The following is a 19,031-nucleotide window of genomic DNA, read 5'->3' as shown; positions in this document are numbered from 1 at the left end:
ATAGCACTAATAGCGCTAATCCGCTAATGGGCTTGCTTCGCAAGACGAAAAGACTCACGGAACGGATTCTTTTCATCTTGCGAGGCACCACTGTATCCCGCTTTATCACTACTGGCGGAAAGGTAAACAGCGTTTCTGTGTGCTGCTCTGGTTCGCCAGAAGTGACTTAGTCATGCTGGCAGATGCACACCGGCTCCCTCGGCCAATAAAGCGAGATGAGCGCCGCAACCCCAGAGTCGGTCACAACTGGACCTAATGGTCAGGGGTCCCTTTACCCTTTACCTTAAGGAGTCTCAAAGCAGCTAACATTCTCCTTTCCCTTCCTCCCTCACAACAAACACTCTGTGAGGTGAGTGAGGCTGAGAGACTTCAAAGAAGTGTGACTAGCTCAAGGTCACCCAGCAGCTGCACGTGGAGGAGCAGAGACGCGAACCCAGTTCACCAGATTACAAGTCTACTGCTCTTAACCACTACACCACACTACACACTAACAACAAGGGTTGAGCCTCTTCCTGGGTAGCAGACAGGCTTCTTGAAGCAATGACATCACCCTTGGGAAGAGGTTCCCCCTGGCCACATGAGCCACTCTCACTAGGCAAGATTTTTGAGAACTCCCAACCAAGGGATCCCCAATCAGTCATCCGCTTCATTTAGAGATTACACAGATGCTCTCGGTAGAGGAGTTAGGCTCTAGCTGGGCTCTATCATTCCTTTTCTTTTTCGTTGATTGCTACCACACATTAGCAAAGCAATGGGAACTGCAATTTTGAACCAATTGTGAGGTCTTGTTGGTTAGGTAGAGTTCTTGGAATTGAAGTTTCTTCTCCAGGCAGCTGCTCCTCTTCTGCAGCAGAACCACAAATTACACTGTGCTAAGGGCTATAGTTTCAAGCAACGCACATAGACTGTTCGTAGCTGAGTTTTGTATAATTCTGAAAGTGTGTTACCTTTTACCCTGCTCTACAAATGTCTAGCAGAGATTAAAAATTACTTGGCATTAGCTGAAACAGTCGGCAGTATGGTTCCTATTAGGCTCCCTTTCCCACACATCCATCAAGAACAGGAACGAGAGAGCCTGTGCGTTCATTTGTTTTGACCACTTGGGTGCAACTGTTATGAACTCTTCTCTCCCATGAAAGCGGGAGCCTTAACATAGCGCCTTCCTGGTTTTTTCTGTGAAGGACCTTCATGTTATTAAAATAATAATAATCTCATTTATTAAAAGGATTAGATGTGGAGGAATTCAATAGAGAGCAGCTAGTTTTCAAAGCAAATAGAGAAAAGGCTTCATAATCAAAATAACAAATGAAACAGGGAGCGGGAAAGGGCTAAAGTTTTAAGCGAAATGCAGTCTCATGCATGCACACATCTGCATATGTACATGTGCACTGAATGCTATCTACATGCTGGAAAGTGTTGTAAATTGAGGCATTTTATTGTGATGTTAATTTTAGAGTGTAAATGCTTGTATTTTAGAAATGCATAACTATACAACCTGCATAATCGAAAACACGAGTCTATGCTTAAAGCATGGATATAGGTTGGGAATAAAAAGGTCATTGTAGATCTGAGATACAATCAGTGTGTCTTTTAATGTTACAGCTCAAGCTTTAAGCAAGCTTTGGAAGCCTTGCCACAGCTGTCAAGTGGTGGAGATAAAAAGTAAGTTCATCAGTTAGAAAATGTGTTCTATGAGCAGTAGGATGGTTAAAATGTTCCATGATGATAATTGATATTTCATAAGGTTAGTCCAAGAAGTAACCCCCTTTCTGGTGGTTAAAGTGGTGATGTCTCTCTTACGACCCTTTTCTGCACACACGTTCAATATCATCGTGATGCCGTTCGTCTTTGAATGCACTCTGTGGGGCAACTTAGTCGAAGGCAGAGTGGGAAAACTGGAGGCCTGGAGAGCTACATTTGGGCCTCAGGCTTAACATCCGCCACTCCTGACCTGCTAATTTAGTTCAGCACCACACAAGCAGTTTCAGGAATATGATCTTGTCCTTCCCACATCCAAACACGACACCCCGTCCACTTAACCAAACTGCCACCAAAAAGCCCGTATCTTTTTTAATTTTCCCGTTGCTCCTAAGTGATGCCAAGAGGGAAGTTTCCTTTTAGATGCTGGGAGGTCAACACACTTACATTTCCAGATGTAACTTTGGGATTTGGTTTGCCTCCAGCAGCTTCAGTGCTGAACTTCGAGCAGCAATTGGCATACAAAATTGCTTGAGTTTCTTCCAGAACGCAGCTGGCAAACTTAAGGGTTATATTCCCTCTTCCTTATTATTTGCCCTCATACACTGCTGTTGCATCTGCAAGCTCGCTGTACACTTCTTGTAATGAATTCACATTTATGGAATGATTTAGACCTGTTCGTGTTGCCAGTGACATATTATATTTAATATTGACTTATTAAGTATTAGCCTGTGTGTGGCTGCCCTGCTAGTACCTTTTCCTGCAGGGTGTTATTGAGGAAGTAGATACTGACATGTTTATGTCTTTTCCTTGCTGGCCCTGGCACAGATTATACAGCTGTGGAATTTACTGCCGCTATTAAATGCTGCGTTTTTTTCAAAAGGAAATTGGTGGTGGCTGCCTAACGACCAGCTCAACCTTTTTTTAAATACAAAATTATGTGGTTTCTTCCCTTTTCTTTCCTAGAGTTTTGAGGGTTTTACTGATCCTTTAAAAAATGCACACACACACACACACACACACACAAATTATGCTTACCACCTAAAGGCTTGGCTTTATCATAGGTATCTGGCAATCTGAGAATGTTTATTGAATCTTTGATTTAACTAATGAGTAAACATTGCAATCAAAGAGAAAGGAGCCCAAACAACAGGGTTTCAGTTTCTGGTTGTGCCACACAGTGAGGTTATGCAGGCTAATCCCATTGTCTGTCTGAATTTCCTCAAGCTGTTGCAACTTCAAACACACACACATGCTAAAAAGATCTGTGATCCTGCAAAACAAGACATATATTCTATGGGGAATATGTGGCATTCCAAATGGACCACAGTTCCCATCATCCCTGACCTATCAGCTTAGGGCTGATAGGAGTTGGAGTCCATCAATATCTGGAGGACACAGGGTCTGCACCACTCATTGTGATTCACTTTAGTGTAAGAATCAAGGACACTATTTAAGAACCCGGAAGAAGCGGCCATTTTGCCCAAGTTTCAAACCATGGGTTATACTATGGTTATACTGTGCTATGGGGCAGGGGGTTCCATTTTATTGTGAACACATCAGAAAACAGGTCATTGAACCTTGCTATGCGTCTTCTCCCACCCAGAAAACTGTGTGTGTGTCCCATGAAACTAAACTAGCACTCCTAGTAAGCATACATGGCAGAGTAGACATAATCTTATATGTGTGTATGCAATGTATGCGTTCTTTCCTATTAAATTTATACCTCATACTCCAAAGGAGCCCATGGGCAGCAATTTGTGGCACAATGTATTTCTGTTTCTGCCTTAATTCCCCCTGTGTATGAAGTTTGTTGGTTCTGTTCATGACCAAAATACTGTGCAAGCCAGTTAAAACCTTAAGCGCATTTTCCTTTTGAACAGGTTGCTAGAAGAGCTACTGAATATATTCAAGAGTAGCATGCAGCTGCAGCTCACCTGCTTTCAAGCTTCTTCTTCCACAATGGTGAAGACATAAGGCGACTCTGAAATGTAATCGCGTTAGGAAAAGGAAACAGTATCAGTCCCGATAACTGCTTTTTCTTCTCTATGTGCTACTGTATTTTAGTTGCCGACAAGTAACTATGTTGGTCCATTTGTGTCTCTTGAATCCGAACTCCAGAGGTTAAAAAGATTTGCCAGCCTTTCATTGCCAGAAAGAATGTCTAACAGAAGCTTTTGTAGTTGGGGGTTTGTCTTGAAAATATGCCAATTGCAATTTTCTATATGGTAATTTACCACAGCACATGTGTTTGGCCAGCCAATTATCCTATCAAACAATGAGAATTTTCCAGCTTCCCCGTGTTTCTAATTAACTACAGAAATGTGGTAAAATTCTCCAGTTTATTGACTTACCAGGTGACGACATGCAGATTGTGGTTGTCATCTGTATTCACCAACAGTCCTCTCGGTTTTACTTACCCCATTTGCCAGCTTTGTAATGATCTGTTTCAACCAGAGAACATGCTGCGACTTTTATGTCAGCAAATGATCAAACGGCTTTATTACCCAGGAGTTGGAGGACCAAGAATGTACTGAAATGTTACTGTCTAATAAATATAAGCGTGTACTCGTGACTGAATGTGTGTTAAAGTTAGATGGTGGGAGTAAAACACACGCACACTCGCATAGACACTTATTTTTCCGAAGTTAAAAATATGGACGAAACTCCAGAGGCTCAGTATGGAGGTTACACATCTTCCACAAACTACAGCGTTGCTTTCAGGCCTGGATGATACCGAACCATTTGCCAGAACCCACCGGGTTGGGGCAGCTGCTAGCCTCTCCCTCACACTTAATTCATGAGCAGTGGTGGCTCTATAATGGGTTAGGGCGCTGGGCCTTTGCTTGGTTTCCCCATTCAGTTACTAAACCCATTCTGGAGAGTTAGGCACCATTTTGCATGAGTCAGGCTCACCAGGCAGAGGAGACTGTGGAGCTGTAACTGGATAGGAGAGCCAAGCAGTAAGGGTGTACCTAGTTTTTCACACATGGCTTCTCCATTTTTGGCTCTCACTTTTTTGTTAAATAAGCCACAACACAGTGTAATATGTCGTGTTGCTGTTCATCTGAGATTGTATTTACCGAATTTCAAGACCTTCTAAGCCAGGCATAGGCAAACTTGGCCCTCCAGATATTTTGGGACTACAACTCCCATCATCCCTAGCTAACAGGACCAGTGGTCAGGGATGATGGGAATTGTAGTCTCAAAACAGCTGGAGGACTGAGTTTGCCTATGCCTGATTCTAAGCAGTAGGTGATTATTACCGTATTGGCCCGAATAGAAGCCGCACCCGCAAATAAGCCAGTGGCTCGGAGGTTTGTGAACCGCAGTCAGGTCGGGCGCCATTGTCCCATAAACCCAACGGCCCTCATGTTTTAAGGTCACACATATAAGCTGCACTTTAACTTTTCACAGTAGGAATGGATAGGGGAGTACAGCTTATTTTCAGGCCAATACGGTATGTAAAATCATGAGATTCAAAGAATTTCATGAAATTGTGGCAATCACACAGGGTCCCCGGACGTTTCACCGTCTATTGATCCCTGTGCCACCACTTTATTTCTCGCTGCCACCACCCAGGCCCTGGTACAATACTGAGCCCAGTCAGGGTTAAATTGGAACATAAACTTCCATTTATTTCTTGCAGTTTAACAAGTGTGTGGTTTCATAAACGGTATCTGTCAATTACAATCACGGGGTGCCTATCCAGACCTATAACTTCTGCTACCTGCTCTCACTCACTCAACCACCTCTCAGATATTTACTTGTCTTCCTAGCCCTTAACTGTTCCTGACTCACCTTATTTCGCTACACGAACTCAACCTACCCACAGACTCTATCCCAATTCACTCCAACTCCAACCAACCACCCAACTCCCAACGAACTCCTCCCTTCGCCCTGCCCAGAGCTGGTTTTATAGTCCCTCTGACTCCACCCCCTGAGTTCTGATTGGGTAACCTGTTTAACTATTTCACCTCCAGCACTCTCCTATGTTACCATCACAGGTGTACTTTCTTTTCCCCATGACTGTACCTTGCATTTCTGCCCACCATCCAGAATGAGAAATGGAGAAGGCAGCTGCTTCCTCTCATTACCTACACCACCCCTGGCATAGAGTTCTGCAGGTGTGAGAGGGGAACAAAGGGCTTTGGATCTGGCGGATCGTGTCCCTAACACATCCAGTCCTCCCCTCCCCGGCCCCAGAACATCTACGCCAACAGTCCTCTCCAGAAAGGTAAGTGTCATCCCACAAGCAGAGCTCCCTCTCTGGCATAAGAACAGCAGCACTTGCACTACTTCCTGAAGTGCTTCCGCTGGCTGCCTGGGTTGGGGAGGCTCATAGCTTGAAGCCAAGAAAATCCCCAACACCTCTTCCCCACAATGATAGTCTGATGGCAACAGTTATATTGTAGGATAAGGGTGCCCTACATGCAGATTCACAACAACAAAAGCCTGTCGGTTACTGGCAGCCTTGTTGATGGGAAATAACATAACAGTGCACCCGAAAGACTGAAAAGAGCTCTAATTTTACTCATCTTTTTGAATGCTATGATTCACAGTCCTGGAAAAGGTCCTTGAGATCTTTAAGTCCATCTTCTGCCCTAAAACAGGATCCTGCACACACAACTCCTGTATTAAGCATGATTGCTCTCATCCTGCCGTCTCACAACATGGATTTTCTCCTAGTTTTATTAACGTTAGAGATGATTAAACACATGTTAGGTCAGATTCATACTGTAAGTGAAGTCCTGAATGTTAAGTACTAAAAAGTGACAGAATCATTCAATCCTTTTCTGTGGATTTGTTCGTGTCCTGCGAACAAAACTATAAATAGTTCACACATTCCTTTTACGTGCTTTTAACAGTAAGGCCAGAAATAGAGCTGCCTCTATTAGTCTTTTCTTATCCCAGTCCTAAAATGTAGCTATCTAATTCCTCCTCTATTCCCAAATTTCAAAAGCAAGTTATGAGAGAGTGTGTGTGTTAGTTTCTGGAGTACTTTAGAGTCTGCCATTTTTTTAAAAAGGGCTAATAATGGATTTGTTGCTGACAAACTTGTATGTCAGGGCAGAGCTTGAAAAGTTCATTTTTAAAAGGAACTTGTTCAAGTTCAGTGCATCCAAAGAAGAACTAGTTCCAGTTCATTTTTGTCCATTTACAAAACAAACAAGTTTGTTCAGTTCAAGGTCAACCTTTTGGCAAAAGATTTTCAGCGTCCCAAATACAACAAGCAGTCTTGTAGGAGTATAAAATATACTTGAGACAAAGAAAACACCAAAACACACAAGGAAAGGTGAGTTTATTTTTCCTCACAATTGTTATATTTTAGCTTCAAGGCCCAAATACAAGTCAAAAGCATAACAAACACCCGTAGGAGAATGAAGTTGAAGATGAATTAGAAATCGTTCTGCCCCCAAGTGATTTTAATTCAAGTTCTGTTCACCTGGCAATTGTGGAACCTACTTTCAGGGGGAGTTTTGAAGTTTTTCAATGGATCCTGTGAACCTTGTTAAACTGAACTCAGTCATTCCATGCGCTGGTCAAGGGTGGGGAACCTGTAGCCCTCCAGATGTTGGCCTAACAGCTCCTATAATTCTTGACCATTGACCATGCTGGTTGAGGCTGATAGGAGCTGGAGTTCAACAACATCTGGAGGGCCACAGGTTCCCCATCCCTGGTATATGTCAAGATGTGCACCAACACAAATAATAAAATACTACAAACATTTTAATTGGTTCAGAAGAATGTAATTAATTCACAAAATACATGCAGTACACTTATCAGCAAGAATGTAGTCAGTTCTTTAATTACCGTATATTTTTGCTCCATAAGGCGCACCTGACCATAAGGAGCACCTAGTTTTTAGAGGGGGAATTCAAGAAAAAAAATATTCTTTAAAGGGAGCGCTGAGCAGAGCCTGTATGCATCCCAGGCTCTGCTCAGCGCTCCCTTTCACGAGCCGCGTGGAGTGTGTGTGCGGCTCTTGGGGGCTTTTCCCGCCTGCCTCCCCCCTGCATTCACTCCATAAGACGCACACACATTTCCCCTTACTTTTTAGGAGGGGAAAAGTGTGTCTTATGGAGCGAAAAATACAGTATACTTTGTTCAACAAGAAGGGAGTCCTATAACAGATCCAGTTTCATAATAAACATCAATTTTTTGTGAGCATACGAACATCTGTTCTCTGTAATTATCCTGCTTTAGCTATCATGGTACACCTTTGGTCTTGTGGCCTTTGGACTGATCCATCATGGTAGTTCTTAGGCAGGCCGAGAAATTTGATTCATAGGAGATGTGGCTATCAATGCCTACTGGTTCTGATGACTATATTCTACTTCTAGTTACTGCGTAATAAAATGGGAGAGGATTTGTGGTCTTTATAATTTTTGCTTGTTAGGCATCTGGTTGGCCACTATAGAAAACACAGTGCTGGTTTGAATAGCCCTCTAATTTTCATCTTCCATTCTATTTTCATCTTCTATTTCTACTGCATTGAATTCTGGGAATTATCATTTTCTGGTACCTCAGCACTTTTTCTAAACTGGAATATTTGTGATAACGTGGCCTAGTCCTTGATCATAAACTAAGTTTAGAACCCTTTTGGAGTTTACCTGAAGCATATTTTTAAAAAGGTCAAGGAGGTCACTTGCCTTTTACCTGAACTCCTACAAAAACGAGCAAGAGTTGCAGAATGACTCCTTAGTGTTCTTCCCCTTTGTGGGGAAGGTGTGTTGTTCAGCAGCCAATTGTGAACAAAAGAATCCTAGTTTAGGCCAATAATAACGGGGAGTGACCACAAAGAGGCTGGATTGTAGGCAGCTAGAGACATGAACTCTGTATTTCTCTGGCTCTCAAACAGCTGGTTTATAGGAATAATAATCATATTTTGCTGTGTGTTTTCAGTGTGGGCTTTTACATTAAAGCAAACCACGTGACACATTGCATAAGGGGATATTTAGAAAAATGTCATTCTTGATCTGGCAATCTATGCAAGAGCACATGGGGTTAAAAAAAATTAATAACATAGCAGGAAGTGTCTTCTTCAGGCACATCTGGAGCAATATTGATGGTGAGACTTTGCATCAGTTTCTGTGCGTTGCAGTATCAATATGTAATGCGAGAAAGGTTATGGAGTCCAAAACCTAATAAAATGCTCCTCAACTGCGTGAAAGATCCTTGCTGTGTGATTTGTAAACTCTTGTAACCTTTAGCCATTAGATGATTAAGTGGATTGTCCCTCAAGAGTTTGCAGATAAGAAGCATTCTCAGAGCATTTCTATGAAACCTAGATCAGAATTAAAAGGAGTCATTCCAGGAAACTGGGTTTTTAAATTTATTTTTAAAGTCACACACACTTCCAGTACATTTGACAGACATATTTAAAGAAGGAAAGTTCATGTCCCATTTGACAAGATGATTGAAGCCGCACAGTGCTGAAACACTGAGAGTGAATGTTATTTCCTTGTTAACTGGTGTGCCTGATGATTGACATGTCCATCAGCCGAGCCCTTCACACGTGAAGGAAACCCAAAAGCTACGTGCCCCTTTTCCAGCACTTGATGGCCAAGAGATCTAGGCGGCAAATCACATAAAGCAAGTAGACTCTACACATGTGAAGTATGATGGGTGGGGAACATTTTACAGCTCTGAGGGCCACACCACCTCATGGGGGAACTTCCAACAGACTCATGGCAGATGTGTCTCCAGTCGTATGATAGAGTACATTTCAGGTTCACAAAAGCCAGTGGTTTCTACATGCCACTGTCATGGACTGGTTGGACGCAGAGGAATGGTGGGAGCAACCAGTTGGGGAACACCTAAGGGAAGAAAGCTCTGAACCCAGGTATTGGTGGTGGGATGAATGGTCAGAGGGAGAAGCCTGGGAGGAGGAGGTGTCGGAAGCTGAGGAGGTAACAGGATTTAGTGAGTAGGGAGAGTCTGTGGCAGATGTCCAGAAGCAGGAGGGGAGGCAGAGATGAATCAGGCTGGTGTGATGGCCTGGGAATTGGATTCAGAGGCTGAACCTGAGGAATCCCAGCCTGCGCAGGAGTCCCCGCCTCCAGGACCAGCTGAGCCGGGGCTGGGGCGTGAAGCTGAAGGGCCCTCACCTGTGCCGGATCCTCAGGAGCAGACACCAGCTGAATCGGCTCTGGCTCCGGAGGTGATCAAGGACCCATTGCCTGCAGGTGCTCCACTGTCAGCCCCGTCAGGGGAAGAGGAGGTTGCCTCTGGGTCCGGTAACCCTCCAGCCTCTCCTGAGCTGCAGAGGCTCAGGGCAGAGAGGCGGAGGGAACTAAGTTCCCGCAGGAGGAGAGCTCGCCTCCAGGCCAGGAGAGGCGAGTCACCTGTGGACCAGGGCCCACCCTATGCCTCGGGGCAGATAAAGGCCAGCCAGCCCAGTCCCAGGTTGCGGGAGCAACATTGTTGGTAACCTGTTCATGCTGGCACCATGTTCTGCTCTTCTGCCAGAGTTCCTGACCTCACCTGGCTCCTTGCCTTGGACCCCACTTCAGCCTTGATAGACAGCCTCCATGCCACACCCCTGACCTTGGACTGGACTCGGACCACACCACTCGGTAACCCCCCGAGACCAGCACAGTTGGTGAAGAAGCCAGGGTGTCTCCCCTCCTACTGCGACAAGCTCCCCTCCTGCCTGATCTCCCAAGACCTGAAGAGGTATGAAGAGGGAGGAGCAGAGACAAGTGCATCAGCACAGTCTCTGGTTGCTTGGGAAGGATCCAGGAGAGGAGGCTTAGGCAGCCGTGGGAAGGCGGGGGCCTTTAGTCTCCACAACTGCCTCATAGGGGCAAGACTTACCAAGAAAAGATGTTGGCTCCTTGGGCCTGCACCCCTGAGCAGACCTTGTTTCTTCTAATAAAGAGTTAACTTTATTTACTCAGTGTGATTTATTGCAGGCCCACTCCTGACTCCCACACATTCGTCTGACCTACATCCAGGCAACCAACAGGCTTCTTCAGAGTTCAAGGATGCAAGCCAGTCAGGCAAAAGCACTCAAGGAGGGTATGGAGAAGCCCCACTGAGGGGTGTGGCTTAAGGAGAGGCCTGGAGGCCAGGTAGAAAGGCTTCAAATGCCACATTTGCCCCTAGACTGGAGGTTCCTCATTCCTGGTGTGTTGCACTGTGAGGGCTAACCTTGTTCTAAGCCCCATATCCCAAGGTATACACATAACGAAGATTCTTGCAGAAGTCTAGTTTTCTTTGGCTTCTTGAAAGACCACAGTCTTCCTCTGATAACCAGACTTCCCACTGCAGACTCACAGTAACATGGCAGTATGGTCTATCTAACTAAGCTGCTTGCTGCTTATCACTCAGGTTTGCTACTATAAAGTCTTCACTACAATTGTGTACCAAAGCTTTGAGGAAATCTGGATCTTGGTTTTGAGCAGTGCTTTTTTCCTAGAAAAATAGGTGCTGGTACTCACCATAAAGTTATTACAGGAAGTGCCACACTTTTTAGCAACTGAAAAAAAGAGGTGCCAGTACGGCATATCCTTGAGTACCTCCTGGAGAAAAATAAAACTAGTTTTGAGACTTAAAAACCTGTTGCTGAAATAAGGGAAGGGAAAGTGGCTGTGGGTTCTCCCAAGGGGGAAGAGAAGAGGATTTGGTGAGAAGAGATATTTCAGTGGTTTGGTGGATGATTAACTTTTGATCTCTGCTCTCTTATAAAAGGGAAACCCTTCTCCCATGAATGTACTGTTTTCATGAACCAAGTCTCTTAATTTTGACCAGTGAACAGATGCTGTTCTTGTAGCAGTAATGGTATCGTTGCATAATTTGGGTGCAAATAACCATTGTACGTCAACAGATTCTCCCTCTATTGCATGGTTGGTTTATAGCTAGCTTGTGCAATCAGCAGAAGGCAGTAGTAATACCTGCCCTAGACTATATAATTTCTGACTGCAGGTACTTTATTTATTTATTTATTTATTTTAATTTATTGACAACTATTTCATTAAAAACAACAGAAATACATAAAACCATACTGTAAAAACAAGTTAAAAACTGACATCAATTAACTATTGTGGAAAGATGTATTCTTAATTGCCTGCATTAAAAAAACAAAACAAAACATATTCAGCGGGCATTAAAAAAGTCAAAACAGAAGGCACCTGCTGGATCTGTTAGCAGAGTATTCCACAGGACTTGGCCAGTGACACTAAAGGCTCAATTCCTTGTTGTCATCAGTCAGTAGAGCAACTCAAGGTTGTGGGTTTGAGCCCCACATTGGCAGCTATAACACCACAGGACCAATACAGCCCAGTTTAGGGTGCTTCCTGGAGGATCTCCCAGGAGTTTCCGCATTTAGGTGGGGAGTTCAGGTGGGCCTGGACTCAAGAATCTGTTGTGACAATCTGTGCAAAGTTGGGTGTCTGGGTACAGAGACATGAGGAATAACGAAACTCAGACAAACCTAGCAAATGAATGACCTTTTATCTACAGTGGAAGAATTAACATCCTCAGGCAAGGACCACAGAACTTGAGTAATGGGGTAGTCAGACCTGTGTCATCTAATACATTGTTGGTTTAAGCTGCTGCTTCAGCCGGTGACTTGCAAGCTGCATTTGATATTTTATTTCACCTCCTGTTGGCGCCGATTTCCAGGAGACAATACGTTGGTTTCATTTATCAGTCGTATCATGATGCTTGCTTTTCCCTGAGTCTAGAAACTGAGAGCATCAGTTCAGTCCTAGACGGGCAAACTCCCATGTCCTAAGACTGTGAGAAGAAATCATCTCCTGCAGTCTTTCCTCTCTATTAGCCTATGAAACTGGGTGTAGAGAACATGGTGAGCTCAGCTAGACTTGCGAGGGGAGTCAACCTTTGTTACATGCTCACCTAAAATGTCACATTTTGAAATGTCACCCCTTTCCCTGTAGTTTCGTGGCATCCTAATGACCAGGTAGTACAGCTCTCTGGGGGAAAGGCCAGGACTATCCACATAGTGGCTGCCTACACAGACAATTCAGACCACAGACAGAGAGCAAGTTTTTGTAGGAGATTCCTGTGCAGCAGATGACTAAAGCAAGAGAGCCAAGCCATACTCTGGAGCAAGAAGAAATAAAAATAGGCACTGAGCAAAAGTATTTCATTCATTTCACTTGTGATTTGTGTACCGCCTTTCTATATTGCTTTACACAAGTCAGTTTACAGCAACAAAATACACAACAAAGGACCCACACACAAAATGTAACTTTAGAATGAATGACTTATATCCAACAAAGTAATATTCAATAATCTATTGGTATATAATAGTACACAATGAAATTAACACTCAAAACATCAGCAAGAAATAATTAAACTCACTCTTAACACTTACAGTCAATATCTACTAAACTATGATCAATAAGAATGACTGCAAGTCACAATGCATAAAATACCAAAATACACACAAAACCATGTAAAAGGATCAAACTGAGAAAGAAAGAGACACAGCTTGGGAATTTATTTTCTTTTAAAGCCCTGAAATGGGTTCATGTTTTTTGATCCTTTTGCAGGACTGAATTTTCAAAAGATGAGAGTTGGGCTAAGATCTGGGAGGATCTAGTCCCCACCCAACCATGAAGCTCCCTGAGTTAGCTGGGGCCACTCACTGTCTCTCAGCCTATTCTACCTCACAGGTTTGCCGGGAGAATAAAAGGGGGGAAATCAGGTGTGTGGGATATAAATGAAATAAATAAAACAACAATGAGGCTTAGCCAAATTCATGGAGGATAAAGCTCTCAGTGGCTACTGGGATGGACCTGGGATACTGCGGTGGGTGGAGCAAGAGACCCTTCATTGCAGAGTTGTGGGTTTGAGCCCCATTTTGGGCAAAAGATTCCTGAATTGCAGGGAGTTGGACTCATGATCCCTTCCTACTCTACAATTCTGTGATTTTTAACTCTATGATAATCTTGTTGACTATATGCTTGCCCGAGAAACAGAGGCAGCATGCCGGAGGATGCCAGTTGCTGGCCAACAGCAGGAGACTGCTTTTGGCCTTGTGTCCTCATTGCAGGCTTCCCAAGATGACTGGATGGTGGACTAGGCAGGCCTGTGGTCTGAGCTTTGCTACTCAGTTCACTGAGAATTAATTGTACTCTTACAGGTACTCTAGATTCTTCATCAGCAATTAATTTAGCTGTTGATAGAAATTGCATCCCATCTCTTGCCCTCGAGGCATTTTACAATAATAAAAGGCAATTGTAAACAACCACCAGCCAGATTAAAAACAAAAACAGCCAAAACAGCTTAAATGACAAAACTGAAGCTACATCAGAAGGATCTAAAAAATTGCAAGGGGGGGATGACAGGAAAGGTGTCACCTACCACCCCAAAGGTAACAAAGATGGCAGCAAGCAAATATGACTGGTTTTTTATATATATAAAAAAGGGTAAAGGATCCCTGGGCAGTTAAGTCCAGTCAAAGGCAACTATGGGGTTGCAGCACTCATCTCACTGTCAGGCTGAGGGAGCTGGCGTTTGTCCACAGACAGGTTTCTGGGTCTTGTGGCCAGCATGACTAAACCACTTCTGGCACAACTGTGAAGGAAACCAGAGCAGCGCACCGAAACGCCGTTTACCTTCCTGCCTCAGCAGTACCTATTTATCTACTTGCACTGGCATGCTTTCAAACTGCTAGGTTGGCAGGAGCTGGGACAGAGCAACAGGAGCTCACCCCATCATGGGGATTCGAACTGACGACCTTCCGATCAGCAAGCCCAAGAGGCTCTGTGGTTTAGACCACAGTGCCACCCACGTCCCTATGACTGAATAGAGAGCCCCATAAATTGCTTAGGAATTTTTAAAATATATGAAGTGGTTTATTAATGCTTTTATTTAAGAAGTCAATAATTCAGATTCCACCACAGAAACAGTCCTCTCTCCAGTAGTTACCCACCTGACCTTAAAAAAAGCAGGGGAGCATAATGGGCAGGTTCCTGTAGAGAGAATGTAGTCTGTGCTATCTAATTACCTTGTAAGAGAACATTATCCTGACATTTGCCCCCTCTTTTCCTCCCCCCTTTTTCTTTTTGCTTTTGACTTCCTTTTGCATGCCATGAAATGTTGTCTGCAGCAAAATTATCGTGGGAATACCCCCCAGAAGCCACCAGGGCTTTCGCTGTGAGAAACACCACTGCAAAGTCTGTCACCAAAATCACCATAGCTGGCAATCTATTCCACAAACAAATATCTATTCATATATTGAGGTTGAAATCCTGTACCCATTTACATGGGAGTAAGCTCCATTGAGGGACGCGGGTGGTGCTGTGGGTTAAACCACAAAGCCTAGGGCTTGCTGATCACAAGGTTGGCAGTTTGAATCCCTGCGATGGGGTGAGGTCCCTGCTCCTGCCCACCTAGCAGTTTGAAAGCATATCAAATTGCAAGTAGATAAATAGGTACCGCTCCAGTGGGAAGGTAAACGGCGTTTCCGTTCACTGCTCTGGTTCGCCAGAAGCGGCTACGTCATGCTGGCCCCATGACCCGGAAGCTGTACGCCGGCTCCCTCAGCCAATAAAGCGAGATGAGCGCCGCAACCCCAGAGTCGGTCATGACTGGACCTAACGGTCCGGGGTCCCTTTACCTTTACCTTTAAGCTCCATTGAACTGAATAGGAGTAAGAGATTAGGAGTAACAGAGAAAAAGACAGAGTGGAGGGTAGCTAATAAAGAACATGACATCTCTGGTCCTCGCTTTCTTTATAATAGCATGAATAATACTATTCAGAGATAAGATGCTATCAGACTTTCGTATCATTTTATGTCGCATTAGACATGTATAGGTTCTCTGGAAGTGACGTAATTCATTTGCTCATTTATTACAGAGAATCCTGGTGACATCACTGCCAAAGCACTGAGTTCAATAGTTTAAGTACATCTGGTGAGCAAAAATAAAATAATCTGCTAAAATAATAATAATTTATTATTTTTGTGCCGGCCATCTGACTGGGTTGCCCCAGCCCCTTTGGGCGACTCCCAACAGAATCTTAAAAACACCAAACATTAAAAACTTCCCAAAAAAGGGATGCCTTCAGGTAATAATGATAATAATGATAATGATATTTATACCCCGCCCATCTGGCCACGTTTCCCCAGCTACCCTGGGCGGCTTCCAACAAAATATTAAAAATACAATAAAACATCAAACATTAAAAACTTCCCTAAGTAGGGTTGCCTTCAGATGTCTTCTAAAACTCAGATAGTTGTTTATTTCCTGGAAACCTGATGGGAGGGTGTTCCACAGGGCAGCCGCAACTACCGAAATGGAGAGGCATTTCTAATATTCTCAAAATTCAAAATGGCATCCGAAAGGCTAAGTAGTTAGGAGTACTTGCAAACAATGTAGTAACTTGGCTTCCATACCTTGTACATAGGGATGGCTATTCTTCCTGACAGATGCTTCTTCTCCAATGCATGTTTCCCTTGCCTGTGGATTGGGGCTAATACCGATAAATAAACACTTAAAGGGGGCCTCACAAGTTATTTTGATGCATGGGGTGGGGTAATTTCTCAACGGGGCCATTCTGTACATGAAGCGGACTGAGGCAGCCGCCTCAGGAGCAGAGGCATAGTGTGGAGGGCCAGGGAGGCATGATCCTGGGCGCAAATTTCCAAGAGAGTGTAACTAGGCACTCCCAGGATAGGCTCCCACACTGAAGCTGGAGCTGCAGGGAGGCAAGCTGTATCTGGCCCAGGCCTTAGGGACTGGGGCAGCAGTGGCACTTCCTTCTCCTCATGGCCAGTGAAGGGAAGCCTGCACACTGAGAGGAAGGGAGTGGGAGGGCAGCAGCAGCACCCACCAAGGATGGAGGAAGGAGGAAGAAGGTGGAAAAACACTGCCGGAGCTATGTGCATTGCCTGAAGCACCTTGCCGGAAGGACAGGAGGGCAAGGCGACACTGTGGCACACCTGGCTTCACATTTCTCTGGCTTATCTCTGCTTCCAGGTCAGGGCTAGTTTTCAAGGAGAGACTCCCTTGATTAGATGTGGGCCCGTGAAAGGACTGACCACTGCCCAGTCCACCAGAGGGGAGCAACACTTGCTCCGTCCCGGAAGCCAGCAACCCATGCTACACCACTCCCCGGGAAACAGAATCCAAGGGAAGTAGTGGCGGTTGCTTCTGGGTTCCCCAAGAGCCCTGAGAGATCTCTTAGAGGCCTCTCACGTCCTTCCCAAGGCCCCGGTAAGTGAGGCGTTCTACCTCGCTCACTGGGGTCTCAGGAAGCTCGTGCGAAGCCTCTGGGCGTGTCCACAAGACGTTGTTGTGGGGCTCTTGCAGGATCTTACCAGAAGCCACTGGCCAACCCTCTCAGGCAGAGAGACAGGACAAGGCCACTCCTGTCACTCAAATGTCACTCTCTTCGTTTGTTTTCATTTTCATTTCGTCTTGATGCCTTAATCTCGATGCTTGGGTATCGATGGAAGTTTCGTTTGCAGAGGGAAGAAAAAGACTTGATTGCAACAGAAACATTATATCTGAGAGACAGCAAAAGCTATCCGAGGGGAAAGGTGCCACCAAATGAAAATGAACTGACAAGAGGGTTTTCCTTGACTGTAACCCCCCCCCACTTCTGCTTTAAAAGACAAACTATCTATGGAGGTTTTGATGTGAAAATAAGAAATCCACAGAAAATGCACCTCAACATGATTAAAATGTGTCTGGCACCTTAATTATATGTAAGCTTTCCTCATGTGCTGAAGATTCACTTCTTTACCTGGCCTTTGACACTAATTATATATATATATATATATATATATATATATATATATATATATATATATATGCGCGCCAGCTGTGTTTCTCATTTGTTATCAATTGTTTTTAATGCTGTATGTTATTATTGCTATAATCCTGCTTGGGACTGTCTGGTAAGGGTGAAGTATGGAATGAGCAAGTTACACCAGAGTGTCTTCAGCTGAGCTGGGATTGAGCCAGGAATCCTAAACTGCTCAAACCAGCAGATCTTGCCATAGGAATGCCCCCTTAGTCTACATATGCAGTGCTTTTTCCCAGGGGGTACGCAAGGGTGCATAGTACCGGCACATCTTTTTGTTGCTGTTAAAAAGTGTGGCATTTACTGTAACAACTTCATGGTGAGTACTGGCACCTATTTTTTTAGGAAAGAAACTAACACTGTTTGTTTTGTGGTTGGTGTTTTTAAGAAAATGCTTAGGTCATTGGACCTATCAGGAATCTCTCTCTCTGGTGTTATGTTTGTTTGTTCGTCTGGAGTATCTGCTTTGCCTCCTCCCTTGGGGAAAAACCCTCTGTAGATGCCCATGTTTGTGGGTGGGGAATCGGGGATATGATCTTTCAGCCTTCCTCTTGTTGAAACTTGTGAAAGCCAAACCAGTAAGACTTTCTCTCTAGTTGATAAAAGAGCATACGTTATGCTTTGGATTGGGCGAACTGCCTTCATTGTGAGCTCAAAGGAAGATCAAGGCAACTATTCCATTCACTCTGCAAATTATTTAGCAGCTCTGTAAAGGTAAAGGTGCCCCTGACCATTAGGTCCAGTCATGGATGACTCTGGGGTTGCGGTGCTCATCTCGCTCTATAGGCCAAGGGAGCTGGCGTACAGCTTACGGGTCATGTGGCCAGCTGCTTCAGGCGAAACAGAGCAGCGCACGGAAACGCAGTTTACCTTCCTGCTGGAGCATTACCTATTTATCTACTTGCACTTTGACGTGCTTTTGAACTGCTAGGTTGGCAGGAGCTGGGACCGAACAACAGAAGCTCACCCCGTCACAGGATTCAAACCGCCAACCTTCTGATTGGCAAGCCCAAGAGGCTTTGGTTTAGACCACAGTGCCACCCACATTCCTAGCAGCTCTGTAGGAACTGCTTACAAATTATTTTGCACACACACCCCGGTAGAACTGGATCCTATCATCATAATTTCACTTCTGTTCCCACACTTGTATAATCTGTGTTACAGTTAGACATACTGCATACTGTGATTTTTAGGTTTCTTTCAAATCCACAGGACTTTCAGTGGGTGGGGGGAATTGTGACCCATGATCAAGTTCTCAACAAAGCATGAAAAGGAGAAACATAAACTGATGCAAGGAGGAGGAGGAATTTAAACCTGGTTCCTGAGAGTTTACACTGGAAATGGGAAAACACTTAAGGAATAATGCCTTCCACATGGTGATAGCCGCTATAATTAAGTTATTTTAAGTTCTCATCTTTGCCTTCTAAAACAAAGTGACAAGCTGTTGATGGCAAGGTATAGATAAACATCAGTTTCGTTACAGAAGTGGGTTTTTAAATTTTTTAAAAAATGCTGCTGTTATCCTCACTGTTCTTATTGGTTTGACTTT

The 19,031-nt window shown here is 44.3% G+C and overlaps 1 protein-coding gene across 4 annotated transcripts in view; it reads left to right on the top strand.

Moving 5' to 3' along the window:
* The window catches only part of EXOC2 (exocyst complex component 2), a 78,900-nt gene extending 74,627 nt beyond the window's left edge, over nucleotides 1–4,273 (top strand). For all 4 annotated transcript variants that reach the window (XM_083449338.1, XM_083449340.1, XM_083449339.1 and 1 more), the window contains exons 27-28: nucleotides 1,603–1,662; nucleotides 3,582–4,273. In XM_083449338.1, the coding sequence (XP_083305464.1) occupies nucleotides 1,603–1,662; nucleotides 3,582–3,675 (154 nt within the window). In that variant the 3' untranslated portion in view covers nucleotides 3,676–4,273. The remainder of the gene's footprint in view (nucleotides 1–1,602; nucleotides 1,663–3,581) is intronic.
* Nucleotides 4,274–19,031: the final 14,758 nt, after the last annotated feature.

Source organism: Podarcis tiliguerta (genome assembly GCF_965153285.1).
Source record: "Podarcis tiliguerta genome assembly, chromosome: 7".
Classification (NCBI taxonomy): Eukaryota; Metazoa; Chordata; class Lepidosauria; order Squamata; family Lacertidae; genus Podarcis; species Podarcis tiliguerta.
The sequence above is the reverse complement of the archived record's forward strand: the minus strand, read 5'-3'. Positions and strand labels throughout refer to the sequence as shown.